Below are 15,095 nucleotides of genomic sequence, written 5' to 3'. Positions count from 1 at the left end.
TCTATAATCAACCAACCACACCTCCATATAGGAATATTGAAAATACTATTAGTATTTGTCAAATTTAAGTGCATAGAAACAGCTTTATTATATTGTTAATTTTTACAGGATTTATGCTATTTTCTGTTTTTAGGTCATATCTAATTTTTTTTTTTTTTAAATAGGCATTTGTTATTGAAGTTTACTTTTAGAAGCTGTTTAGTAGCTTCTAAAGATTGGGCAAAATTTGCCAATGTTTCACTTATGAACAAAAGTGTATATGAAAAGAATTTTAATTTGAAAACCTGATGCGATGAAAATATTTTTTACGTGACCAGGCTTCATTGTGGGAACCCACTACTCCAGTAGAACTCAACGTCTCCCTTACTTAATGCTACAGCTACATGGCACTACTCTCATCTGCACACAGCGCCTACTGCACATGGCGAGTATATATTGTTTGTAAATATATCGTTGAATTATCGAACGACTAGATTCGATTTCGAGAGAGGGTATCTAGTTTGGAACTAGGTGAGTAATCTCCTTGGATTAGTTTTTGGATAATGATCGTGATTCAACATTCCGTCAACTCTATATCCTAAGGTTATATATATATATATATATATATATATATATATATATATATATATATATATATATATATATATATATATATATATATATATATATATATATATATATATACAGAACATATATCTGTATATATATATATATACAGAATGATCATTGACTCGGTTAACATACATAGTTTTATGAAAAAATTGAATGACTAGAACCGAGATTTAATTAAAAAGGTTTTAATATAAACACACTACTAGTTTCGGCCTATAACAGCCTTCTTCAGGTGACATTATAAAAGAAAAAACACTAAACATTGAGGGTTAAAAGACTATGAACAACATAGACAGTCTTTATACATAATTAGCATGAAAACGTTGTAGTTGTATTTGAAGCTGTTCTTTCATTTGTTGCATTGTTGGGAGAGTGCGTGCTTGCTGCATCACGTGAACGCCAGTACATGATTACAGCTGAATGACTATCTGGGCGGTTGTAGCTTAAGTTGTTATTTAGATGAACAGGATTGAAGATGATTTCTCTCGATTCCACAATTTTTCTCTCTATTTCGTCACTGCAACGGAAGATGTTTGTAGATTTTTCCCAGCAGACTTTGTGACTTTGGTTATCATCATTAGGATTAGCCGAGAAAAGGATATGACTTGATAATGCACTTGCTTGCTGTCTCTTGTAAGTAAGGTCTCTCATGTGTTCTTCCATACGCATTTCGACAGATTTGTCTGTCTGCCCGAAATAAGGAATATCGCAGTCACATAATATTTTATATACGCCAGGGTATTTGAGTTGATGATGACAAGGTTTTGGGTGGCTAATTAAGGAACGGATCTTTGGAAGTGGAGTGAACAAGGTTCTGATATTGTATTTTTTTAGAACTTTTGCTAATTTATGTGAAACAGTACTTATGTAAGGAATAGATATATTGCTTTTGAATCTATTTGTTTCTTCTGAGTGATAAGTACTGTTTCTTCATAAGTACTGTTTCACATAAATAAGCAAAAGTTCTAAAAAAATACAATATCAGAACCTTGTTCACTCCACTTCCAAAGATTCGTTCCTTAATTAGCCACCCAAAACCTTGTCATCATCAACTCAAATACCCTGGCCTATATAAAATATTATGTGACTGCGATATTCCTTATTTCGGGCAGACAGACAAATCTGTCGAAATGCGTATGGAAGAACACATGAGAGACCTTACTTACAAGAGACAGCAAGCAAGTGCATTATCAAGTCATATCCTTTTCTCGGCTAATCCTAATGATGATAACCAAAGTCACAAAGTCTGCTGGGAAAAATCTACAAACATCTTCCGTTGCAGTGACGAAATAGAGAGAAAAATTGTGGAATCGAGAGAAATCATCTTCAATCCTGTTCATCTAAATAACAACTTAAGCTACAACCGCCCAGATAGTCATTCAGCTGTAATCATGTACTGGCGTTCACGTGATGCAGCAAGCACGCACTCTCCCAACAATGCAACAAATGAAAGAACAGCTTCAAATACAACTACAACGTTTTCATGCTAATTATGTATAAAGACTGTCTATGTTGTTCATAGTCTTTTAACCCTCAATGTTTAGTGTTTTTTCTTTTATAATGTCACCTGAAGAAGGCTGTTATAGGCCGAAACTAGTAGTGTGTTTATATTAAAACCTTTTTAATTAAATCTCGGTTCTAGTCATTCAATTTTTTCATAAAACTATATACTGTATATATATATTATATATATATATATAAACGCCCATGAATGCACAGAAGAGAAAAAAAATGAAGAGAAAGAAAGAAAGAATACCACCGGTCATACTGCTAGACAAGGTAGAGTCGACTGCATTAGTCTCCTCGCTAAAAATCCATAAAATAAAGTTCAGCAGGGCTAGGAACTTCAATGAAGGCGTCCGCATTCAACCACAGACAGTCGCCGACTACTGCGCACTTACCAAATTCATGTACGAAAAATGTCTTATACCATACATAGTCAATGACATGCAAGGATGTGGAGGGCCATCTTCAGAATTGCAGACTACAGCCCATCAAATTAAACTCCAGTTGTGCTGGTCGAAATCAGTAAAGAGCAGTGCGAGATCTTTGACCACATGACTCTGTGCGACCTGGTCATCAAGCCACAATCACTACTCCGAAGGGCATCCAATAGCAATGTCACTGGCCTCTGCACAGAATAGACTGCAGGTAAATCAAACATGAGTAAAAGTTTTCTCAAATGATTATACTAGAGATTAGCAGAACAGCATATGCATTTGAGTATTACTACAGACCTAGGTCACCTGAAAATGTACTGGGCACGCATAGACAAATTTTATGAAAACAAGACCGCCGTTGTGGGTGATTTAAACTATGGGGATATAGATTTGAGGGAGAAGAAAGAGGAGGGAGAGACCAAGGATTTTTAAAAAAAAATTTATTGAAGGATAACTACCATAAGCAGCATGTAATGGGACTAATGGTACAAGAATTTAGTAAAATAATCTAACAAGCTGACTCCTGTCTCCAGCTGACGAGAATTATCATGCAGTATTGACTAGTCACAACTTTGACTAAGAGAGTGCATAAGTAGGATACATAAGACTATACAGTATACATATTCACTTATAATAAACTGAGAAGGCAGCCTGAATAGGAGTAACTGCATAGTCAGAGTATCTGAAAGCAGCTGTATCTTCCCAGAATGATAACAAATTACATGGGAGTTAAATGGATGAAAAGTACTTTAAAGCAAGAGCTGCTTAAAATATAAATGATGTTGCGGACAGGATACGATGAGAAAACAAGCTCAGCAATACACAGACAAGGCAATTACCATGGTGAGGGGGAAAAAAAAGCAGGGGAAATCTGAATTTTATTGTTGTGTAACAAGTAAAGGAAAAATGAACCTATGCAAATGGTAGTAGTGTTAAGTATAACGCCAATTTATTCATAATGTAATTAACAGACATACACGAATTGTGCAAAGAAAAATAAATAATTTAATATGAAACATTTCATGCTGAGTATCTCGTCACAATATCAGAGTGAATACCCAAAAAGAACAGAATTGATAACCGACTTTAGAGAGTGCTTCCCTCTAGCTGCATTAGAAGAAAAATCATGTCACGCTCAGTCGCCGTTATGTATCTTTTACATATTCTAATGTAACAGATTTTATCCAAAAGTTGATGGTTGTGAAAGGAGTGTACAGTGAGCATGACAGCAGTGGCGATTTCTCCATGCTTATCCAAGCTCATTAATTGAAAAAGAAATAACATTTATTTGTTAATAAATGCATGCATTTATAAACATTCCATTTAGGCTTTTATTTTTGTAGACAGAAGATGTCTTAAGCTTGCGCGACAATAATTGAGCTTTGCGTTGTGTATCGAAGACCGCTACTTGCTCGTCTAGTCAAAGCTATCTTGGCTTACTCGGTTGTAGGAACTTCCAGGTCCTCACAGAAGCACTGTGATTTCATGCGCGCGCATAGTCATTTCACGTTTCTTCACTCTGTTGCTTAAACACAGGCCCGCATGCAGTCAAAGTAACTCTAGCCAGTGAGCTTCAGCCAGCCTTTTGGAGCCAGTTAAAGAACTGTGTGTGCGCTGAATGGTATGTTGTCGATGTAGATACAATCAAACAACTTGTGGAATGTATGCCAATCCGCATATATGCTGCAGTTCAGGCTAAAGGAAGTCTATCACAGTATTAAAAGTGTCTACTTCAGTGGCTGGTATGTGTATTAAAGCTATTGGAAAGGCCTGATTCAAACATTTAGCAAAGATGTGAGAGAGAATAAGCACTGTTCCCTGACTTGCTTATTCAACTTGTGTCAGCACAAGCACAACTCGACATATGGAAGGAATGACAGTTTGTTCATGAACTTCTTTCATATAGTTACATTTCCAATTATAATGGAAGAACTAAAATATAAGCAACCAACTGTTAAACCATCAATTATCTCTGGAGTGGTTATTAGGATGGAAAAACTAGGTTTTACATCTAGAGGTGGATACTCTTCTATAGAAAACAGCATGGCTTTGATAGAAGTTGTGGCTTTAGCAATTTACATTTCATAATGGGGTGATAACTGCAGTCAAAGAGAAATGGATAGATCAAAAATACTTTTTGATGTCAAATCAATTGACATGATTTCGCACTGGAGATTACATAAACCCCAAAATAATAGATATGCAAAATACATGGATAAGAGAGTGGCTGGCTGGATGACAGGTATCAAAGTACTTCGTATGGAAGTGCAGTCTGGGAAAAGGACCAATATTACAAGAGAAGTTTATTATATTAACTATATGGGAGATATTGAGATAGAAGTGTTAGTATCTTGCTCCACCTTTGCAAGGAGTCCCCCTGGTGTTGCACCACCCTACCCCAGACCTGAAGATACGTTCAGGTGCAAACTTTGTTTGCTCACACTTGGATAAAGGATTAAACTAAATTTATTACATTCTAACCAAGTGAAAAATAAACTTTCAACATCTTTCTCTAAATCCAGAGTAATTTATTAAAAAGGTGGCACACCATTTGGCAACTCCTATAGGTAGAGATGACCTTGCTAATGCTTCTGGCTGGTATCTCCACTTGGGCCTGGTTTCCACTGAAGAGACCTCAATAAAGGTCGAAACTAGTCTGGGTAGTGGCCCTTCCCTTAATGCATAACATTAGACATATCCGCAAGGAGATGTGTTTTGCATTATGGGAGATACTGAGATAGGAGTGTTAGTATCTTGCTCCACCTTTGCAAGGAGTCGCCCTGGTGTTGCACCACCTTACCCCAGTCCTGAAGATACTTTCAGGCACAAACATTGTTTGCTCACACTTGGATAAAGGATTAAACTAAATTTATTATAGACGTACTATTGTTTAATTGGTATATTAATAAGTTTGGAGAGACACAATTTTAAACTGCAAAGACATGCATTTTTGAGTTGAGGGTATCTAGCTGCAGACAGAGTATTAGATTCATTTCAGCTTTGCTACAAGTGGTCAGAGAAGCTAGAAACCTGGGAATGTAACAGTTCAAGTTTTGGACCACATAAGGTGGACAGAAGAGAGAGAATAAACATTGTCTGTTGATTGTAATATCATCACATTACATAACCATAACATCATATCAGTCTCTCTCTCTCTCTCTCTCTCTCTCTCTATGTATATATATATATATATATATATATATATATATATATATCTAGATAGATATATCTGTAAGCTAACTTATAGGAATTAAGTTATTCTCTTTGCCAGGCTTTGATACGACATTTTGACTGCTGGGCTCACAACTGAAATGATCCAGTAGAGGGAACCAAGCTATTTGGCTATGGAATTGTGCAGATGGAAAAGAAGGAATGTAGTCTTCAAAGTTTGAGAAATATAGATGGAAGAAAGGCAATATGATAGAAATCCAAGTTTATTAAGGGGATAAGAGATATTACAGTTTATGACTAATATTTCAGGCTGTAATATCGGTAATAGCTTTTGAAGTCCTGGTGGAGCTAAATAAAGTTAGACTATCAGTCTGAATTAATTGATTTATTTCTGAAAAACAAATGTTGATTGTTTAATTTATATATATATAATATAAGGAATAATTTCTCTTCTTCCTGATTCATAAATTAATTCTAACACTGTTAGGAATAATAACTGAAAAACTAGACCAAGTGGGGAACTTGTATATATCCATCTTATCTCAAGTAGCATTTCGAATATCATGAGGATTTCCTTAGGTATGGATAGATTTTTCTGCTATGTAAGCCGTCATACTTGGTATACATGAACACGAGATCACTGACCAGATCCATTTAATGTGGATATGTTCAATACATACATACATAGCTCATGGCAAAAACATGTTAAAAAAGAGAATCATGATGTCATTATATATATATATTATTAACAGGATTGAAGAATTTAAAAGATTTTAAGTTAAAAACTTTGAAGGAAAACATAGATCTAATCCAAGAAGTTGGAAAATTAAAATAAGAGTTAAAAAATAATGCTTAATATGTTATAAGGGGAAAAACCTATATTTAGTAGTTTTTTTTAAATTTATAATCAGATCTAAATTCGTAATCCAGGTCACAGCTTCAGGAGCCACTTGTAAAAAGTCATTCGTCATTCTGATAAGCACGCATTCTTTTACAATATATGTTGCATAGTCTGTCGTCGAGCACCACAGTCACATTCTGGAGATGTTTGTCTGTTCCATTTATAGAGAGTATCTCCACATACGTCATGGTTTGTCAGAATCCTATTTAGTACTGTCCAGGTTTTGCGAGGTAGATTTGATCACCTTTAAAGATGTTATGCAAATGTTCGTCCGTATTTCCTTCCATGTTTCCTCCCACTTTGACAAAGGATTAAAATTATTTAGCACTAGTTCTGCTGCTCGTAGTGATGGATGACGAGATTTCAATCTATTGACGTTGAGTTCCTGATGAATAGGTAGGTTCGGATTACCAGCAATTTTTTGAAATTCACGGACTAAAGAATTCAATCTATGCAGTTCTGTGGGAATGCCTGCTAAAAGAGGTAACCAATATGTTGGAGTCGATCTAATAGAGCCTGTAATTAATCTTGAAGTATTATTCAATTGAGAATCGATAATCCCTGTGTGAGGGCTATTTAGCCACAGGAGCACAATATTCAGTACTTGAAAATACTAAAGCAAGGGCTGTTGTCCGAAGAACAGAGGCTTTTGAACCCCAGAGTCTCTGTAGGATATTATTATGTGCCCTTAGTTTGTATGCCAAGTATGAAACATGTTGCCTGAAAGTGAGAGAATGGTCAAGTGTGAACCCCAAGTACTTAGGGAATTTATTATATTATATGGAAGTAGTGTTGTTCAAATCAATTTTTAGTTTCACATTTGCCAAGTTATTTATTTAGATGAAAACAAGATATTTTACTGTTTTGCCCTTATTTAGTCTCCATCTGTTAAAATATTCATACAGAATAGTTAGGTCAGCATTTAGAATTTCTTCTGTACGATTTGTGCTGTGTAGTTATTGCTATATATATATGGTCGGCATAACAAAATTTCCTTGATGTAGTGACGATAAGATCGGATATATAGATTGAATAATAATGGAGATAAAACAGATCCCTGTGGCAATCCATTATTTAACTTCCTTTCGCAGCTAGTTTTACCACCTACGGCCACTATAAATCTTCTATCTCTTAGCATATTGTTAATAATATGGACTATTGTTTTACATGGGATAATTTTATAATTTACATAGAAGGCCTTGTCTCCAAATGGTGTTGACAAATCAATAAATGCTGATGTTTTTAAACCTTTTTTGAAACCAGCTTCTATGCAAGTTACTAAAGAGAACCTGGCCACAACACCCACAATTTGGTCTGAAGCCAGCTTCTTCTATTGGGACATATTTAAAAATCGTGGAGCTTATTCTATTATATTCTTTCAAAGGGTTTATAACATAACTGAGAGTAACAGGTCGGTAACTTCCTGGTTTATGATTAGGCTTACCAGGCTTTAAAATTGAAATTATTTTTGCTTTTTTAAAAATAGTGGAAGGTTTACCAGTTGTAGGAATATCGGTATAGAACTTAGTTAACCGTAATCTTGCATTTCTATCCAGATTAATCAAAACCTGGAGCCTTACCAGGCTTTAATTCCTTTAAGGCTGCTTCAACTTTTTGCTGCATAAAAGGGCATGCAAAATTTGAAGTTATAGGTGAAGGCTTGTTAAAATTCTTTTCTCTTAATCTTGTATGCTTTTTATTGATTGAGATACACGATATATTAACAATATGTATTATTATTATTCCTGACATCTCCAAGGAGTCCGAAGACTCATATCGCAGGACACCTATATAACTGTCTCAACCACTACTACGAATCATCTCCTTCAACGCCATCTACCGCCCACCTCCACAACTAGTATTCCATGTCTGTAAATTGCGTATTCTGAAGGGCCGATTTGCCTGTATGCGGGATGAAAAACCCCTGCTACTTCCGTATGAGATCAGCTATCAGCTAACCCACCTTCGATTGAAAATCGTCCAGATCAAGATTCCTCCCGTCGCGACGAGAATCGAACTTAGGCCTATCCCAATCGAAGGGCGCAATGTACCGTCGTTCTTCCAATTGCGTTACGGAGGCGCTTATTGCTAGTTGATCTGGGGTGATTCTTGGTTATTTAATCAAAGGAGCTACCACATAGTTTCCTAAGGCTCCAAGCTTTACGGCTGGAATGAGTCAAGTATATACTTCAACTGTATTTACCCATTTTTTCCTTCAGGATATATCAGTTTTCTAGAAGTCCGTCTGCTGTTTTTGGGTCATTGTTTAACTGATATTCATTATAAATAAATTCATATTCTTCACTCCAACCATATATTTTTCTTGGCAGCAAGCAGGGCACATATAAATAAATCAATGAAAATTACTTATTGAAGATATCCAACGAATACATTTGTCAAGTTCATTTGCGTATTTATTCCAGTCAGCCTATTTAAAATTCCAGCATGGGATAGGCTTTGATCTTACAGGTGGAATAAAAATACCAATGTCAATTAATACCAGTCTATGTTGACTATGAGGAAAGTCAGTTGACCCTTCTCAAATTTTGCATAGGGTGACCTGAATTATTTTTGCTCACAAGACATAAATCAGGTTTATAGTCTCTTTTCTAGACCGCAGATCTAAAAGTGCCTTTGGCATCAAAGACTAAGTGATTATTTAGTTTGATCCAACCAAGTTTTTTTTTTTTTTTTTTTTTTTTTTTACCACATTCGTTGTTTCGAGCATAATTCCACTGTTCATGGTGACTATTAAAGTCACCAATATAAATTGTGAGGTGTTCAGCAATAGGAATAATTTTTTCCAGCCAAGGTGATCCAGGTGGCTTATAAATATTCGTAATTGTAATATCTTGAACTTTTATCACTACTGTATGTTTTCTTCAATATTTTGAGATAGAAGAAAAACTTTAAGACAATTTCGCACGTATGCTGCTATTCCATATACTTCATAAGTCACACCAATAGCAGTAACCTGGAATGCGACCTCTTAAGGAGCTGTTCAAGATCAGCAGCACGTTTCACAACAGCAATCACATCAACACTGTTGGTTAACAATAATTTCGATAAATAATCGCATTTGGCTTTGCTAATGGAGTCAATATTTAATCTTGGCCCTACACTACAAATACGTAGTGTAGGGCCAATGTTTCTAAATTCTGGTTTCTGCAAGTCACTATATTCGGTAATCATTAAATTGGCCAGATCCTTAGAATGGACTGGCTGCCTACCATTTAGCACCATCCCTGGGTGGTGCTAAATGGCTGTTGCTCATTTAGGATCACTATGGACACGAGCAACTTTGTCCCCCGATGTTAAATGAAAATGTATGAACCAAATATATATACTTGGTTTTTGATGGCATGAGTATTTAAGTTTTTCATTGCATTTGTTAGTTATTAATTCAGAAACCAGATTATTTTAAACTATCTTGAATATTAGGATAAGAAATTTTTCTAATTGGATTTGTCATACAATTTCTCTTATACAAATTGCATGCTGATATAACATTAAATTATTCAAACAGACTGCAGCTTATTAATTTATTTACTGCTGAAAATTACAATGAAATTTACCAGCATAGTGTATTAAAGCATCTGACAAAGATCTAAAAACAAAACCCATGAGAGGGAAGTTGTGCACCCTGAGCAAAGTGGCTGTACAAAAATTTTTATATGGCAATAACTTAAAATAGGCTGAAATCAAGCAAATAATACTGAACAATCTAAGTCACAACCATATATTTATCAGGTACTCATGTGCAATATTTTAAAGACATTTTTTATACTTACAATAATACAGTTTGTGACAAGAGGATAATTTGTTTTAAAAAGACACAGTAAAGAATTACACAATCATTCACCAAAACTATGCTGAAAAATTAAGTACTAAGATACTTGGACACTTTTTTAAATTGATAACCTTTATAAGATTCTATGGAAGTAAATGATTACATATCAGTTGATATAAATAGCTATTCTGCATATTGCTCTATGTAGCATCTATAAGTTTGTATATTTATTTTACAAATTCAACACTGTATCAGCAAGTCTCAATTGTTAAAATCTACTTAGTCAAGCTGCCCTTCAAGTGACAATCGATGAATACCATGGTTACACATTATATGTGAACTATCACAAAACATTGTATCCTAAATAATTTATTTTGCATACTTCAAGATTCAGCTTCTGAAATGTTTTCTAAAATAGATTGGCTATATTCACGTGTATACAATACATGTGTGTAGTACGTATGTAATGCATGTTTTTGTGTGTGTAAATATATATATATATATACTTATCTTTATATAAAGTTTGTTTACAGAGGTTTTCATGGCTGTCTTATAACCATATAAAATGCCATGATCAGAGACGCAGAACAAAACAATACCAAATTATACTTTGGTCCACAATACTTTTATTCACCCTCTCACTTTTCCCCCATTTTTTTTTTCTTTTTAAATATATATTAATTCTGTGGATTCCCCACACTTCCCTCTCACTAAAGGAGGCCCAGGATATTCATGCAATTAAATGATATATTTCAAACAATCCATAGAATCAAAACCATATCTACATAACATCTGCATGAATTAAATCACAATGAGTACACAAAGATTTACATCAGATCTAGAATTGCAAAGTTCTGAAATTATCAATACAATTTTACTCTCATACTACAACCTTTATAAGAACTTATAAAATACAGGAACATTAGATGAAGCATTTTCCTATCAATTTCTAACCTAGCACCATGGTATTTACATTAAAAAAAAAAAAAAAAAAAAAAAAAAAAAAAAAAATGAACTGTGAACAGACAGATATAAAACAAAATGTTTTTAAAGAACTGGCAGACAGGACATCAATCTAAAGGATAAAGTGGGATATGGCAGTGGACGGTAAAGAGCATGCTTGAAAGGATTCATACACATTTACAGCAATATTTCAAATGTTGCTATCAAAACTTCAGTTTTTAAAAACATTAGGGTTGGCAACCATACAAAATATTTTTTTTAGTGATGTCAGATGTTAAACTGTCATAGAATGTAGCACTTTCATTAAAAATTACCATCACAGAATTTGCAGTTTTCATTTGTCTATAAGTTGTATGCATGCACAAATACACACACATCACAAATTTAAAATATGAAAACATGCATAGATTAATTACAATTTACACTATTATATATGTTGCGCAAAACTTACTAAAAGAAATAAAATTTTCATTCAGCAACAAACACACATATACAAGATATCTAATAAATATATATATACTAGAATAGAGAAAAAGGAAAGAATCTGCTGATTAGTTTTAGCCCCTTGCACATAAGTTTATGTTCTATCAGCTGTCTACTAAAAGTGTCTTAATTTGCCACTTTTCATAAAATCAAAACAAAGATTAATATCTATGTTTTGTGAATTAATTTTAATACTTCACAATCACATGCAAAAGCAGTTAAATGTGCATATAAATAAATTTGGCTAATCAAGAGCAAAGCATCAAGTCCCTTGATTCAAAGAGATTACAACACCACCTTAAAATATGAAATGCAGATATCAATCTCAAAGTAAAAATCATATGTTTAGATTTGTGGAGACCATCACCCATTCTGAATAGAATGGTAAGTCTTCCATGCAATGAACAGAATTTTTATGTACACAACTAATCTGACCACATGCAACTATTATTTTTATATATATTAAAAAAAAATGCAATAAACTAAATGGAGCAGCCTATTTCTGAGACAACAGTTTTTGTATATTGTGTGTGCGTGTTTTGTGTGTATATGAGCAAGAATACATGCACAAATGAGCACCTAAATCATATATTACAAGAACTTAAATTTGCTAACAAAAAACAATGCCAGTCCAAATAAATGAGTATTTCATATCCTACAATATGAAGAATTCATATTTGTGAAGCACATATCAGGAGAACCATTATTCACTCTTGAGAAAACTGCTTGCAATTCTGTGGCCAGTTCCAAAACATTGCTCAGGAGAGTAAACCTTTAGATATTATATTATGGTTCAATGGAGTTGCTTCAATGTGAAAAATTAAAGAGATAATAACAATACTAAGGGGGAAAAAATGCAATGAAAATAAGGCATGTCAAAAGGACAATCTATTTTAGTCCACAGATAAGTTCTCAATAAATTTATAATATATTAAATACAGCTCATCTCAAACTTTAAATGACTTCATCTTATGAATGACTACAATGAGACTATAATATTGATCAATTCTAGAAAAAACATATTACACAGGAAATTTTCACCATCAAAATACAGGATTTCTATTAAAAATTTTAAAATGCCAATGGCAAAAATTGTTTATAGAAAATGGATTATCACAATATCTACAGATGTGCTAGGCACTGCACATATGGTAACAGCACAAAACAGCAAAGGTGCTTACGAAATATACCTGACCAGCAGGATGTAGTCTGTTCTTTCAAGGATTAAGTATGTAAATTCTGAAGGCAATTTATGGAAATGTGAAATTTGATTGCTTCTGAAACGGTAACTAGGAAAGGACAACACTGAAGGAACACATTTGTTTCTGCAGGCTCACTAAAACAATATAGACAAAAGATACTTTTCTAAATGCCCCTTCCCCAAAACAAGAAAATTTATTAACTTATTTTATAAAATAAGTGTTAAAATGTTTCTAGCATATATGAATGCTTTGATATAACTGGGAAACACACACACACACAAAAAGTAATAATAAAAATAAATTAAAAAAAAAAGGACTTAAAACTAAAGCAACTTCTAAATTTACTTCTGTTACCCAAATACATATTTTTTTGAAAACACATTTCAAGCAGGCATGTAGAAATAACTAAATGATTTAAGCAAAAAGAAACACATGCTGCATTTAATTTAGAATTAAAAAGAAAGGAAAACTTTTAATTCTTAATAAAAATTAAGTCTTCTCAAAAGTAAATCCCTTAGAACCAGGACAAGTACTACAAACATGACAAACTATTTTAAAATTTTGATAACATAATACAACTTGACTTTTCAACAATATTCTTATTTGGCTTTATGACTTATAAGTGACTGCAACAATATTCACTGCTGATATTAAATTAATATTCTTCTGGCACTTAAAATAGATACATTATATAAATTCTTCATAATATACTATACACAAACTGAGCATGTTTCAAAAAGCAGGAGGATTATGTGAGACATGGGAATGGTAAAAAGCCACATGAAATGACATGTAAGCAGTAAAAATATCACACCCTAAATATTTCTTTAATATCCTAATCTAACATAGTGGAAGAAATAACAAATGCTCTTTATTTTTTTTTTCTTTTTTTCTTTTTTAACAGCAACATTAAATCTTATCACATTGCCAGAGACTTCCATGAAGCCTGCAGGTTAGTTTATGGATACTAACATTTTTTTTTTCTCTCATACAAGACTTTATACAAGATAAACTACCACTATACACCATAAAAATTATTTTGAAACAACTAAACAAAAAATAGCCACTTGGATTTTTAAGTGTCATAAATAATTCCATTTTGAGTGGACAAGTCATGATTAACACAATGACTACTTTTAATGGACAAGTTATCACCCATTTGAATTTACACAGATTCACCTCCTAACAAATCGCCAGGGAGGAAAGAGTTCACAGAGGATGCACATTGTTCATGGTCAGCAACAGGTGAAATTCCCCAAAGACTACTACTGCCTGAAGCAGGAAAACTCCACAAGTTTGAACCTGGTAAATTTAAGCTTGTACCATTCCAGGCAACAGATTCTAATTTAGTACTGCTGCTATTGTTGTTGCTTGTACTATTTAGTTGCATTGAACTATTGTTGTTGTTGTTGGCAGCGCTGCTGTTGCTGCCACTTCGGTAACTTGAAGGATTGCCACCTTGTTGAGGCCAAGCAATGTTATTAGCTGCCAACTGACCACTTGCTAATTGCAAATACTGCTGTATCTCTGATTCGGTGGGTATATCTGCTACAATTGTTGTATTACCCAAGACACAATGATTAAGTGCTGATTGAGCTTTGGCAGTTTCTTCACGTGTAGAATATCGAACCAATGCAATACCATGATTTAAAAAGAGATGAAACATATGTAGTGGGCCATGTTGCACACACAAAGTCTTTAGTGTTGAACCATCAATCTGAAAAATGAAAGCATTATAAGAAAGCATATACAAACAAAGCAACATAAATTGTCATGTATAGTGAAAAGTTATCATAGGAATACTTGTTCTTGTACTGATGTCACAAAATTATTCCCCCCCCCCCACCCCTAAACAGTACAGGATGATACCACATAACAACTCACTATGACAAAACTTGATGTATTAAAATTTGCAATAAAGTGATACAATTTAAAACACAAAATTATGATCCATAAAAATGTGTTAAGTAGATTAAATCATCATTTGACCATTGATCTACCATTAATGCACTACACATTGCTTCTCTTTGTCA

General features: G+C 33.7%; 1 protein-coding gene across 3 annotated transcripts in view; it reads right to left on the bottom strand.

Annotated features, from left to right (window-relative positions):
- Positions 1–10,152: 10,152 nt before the first annotated feature.
- The window catches only part of LOC150108083 (protein Gawky-like), a 328,768-nt gene continuing 323,825 nt past the window's right edge, over positions 10,153–15,095 (bottom strand). For all 3 annotated transcript variants that reach the window (XM_090390597.1, XM_090390595.1, XM_090390598.1), the window contains one exon: positions 10,153–14,779. In XM_090390597.1, the coding sequence (XP_090246723.1) occupies positions 14,228–14,779 (552 nt within the window). In that variant the 3' untranslated portion in view covers positions 10,153–14,227. The remainder of the gene's footprint in view (positions 14,780–15,095) is intronic.

Source organism: Typopeltis vanoorti, chromosome 3, assembly GCF_054136105.1.
Source record: "Typopeltis vanoorti isolate ZY-2024b chromosome 3, IOZ_Tvanoo_1.0, whole genome shotgun sequence".
NCBI lineage: Eukaryota > Metazoa > Arthropoda > Arachnida > Uropygi > Thelyphonidae > Typopeltis > Typopeltis vanoorti.
The sequence above is the reverse complement of the archived record's forward strand: the minus strand, read 5'-3'. Positions and strand labels throughout refer to the sequence as shown.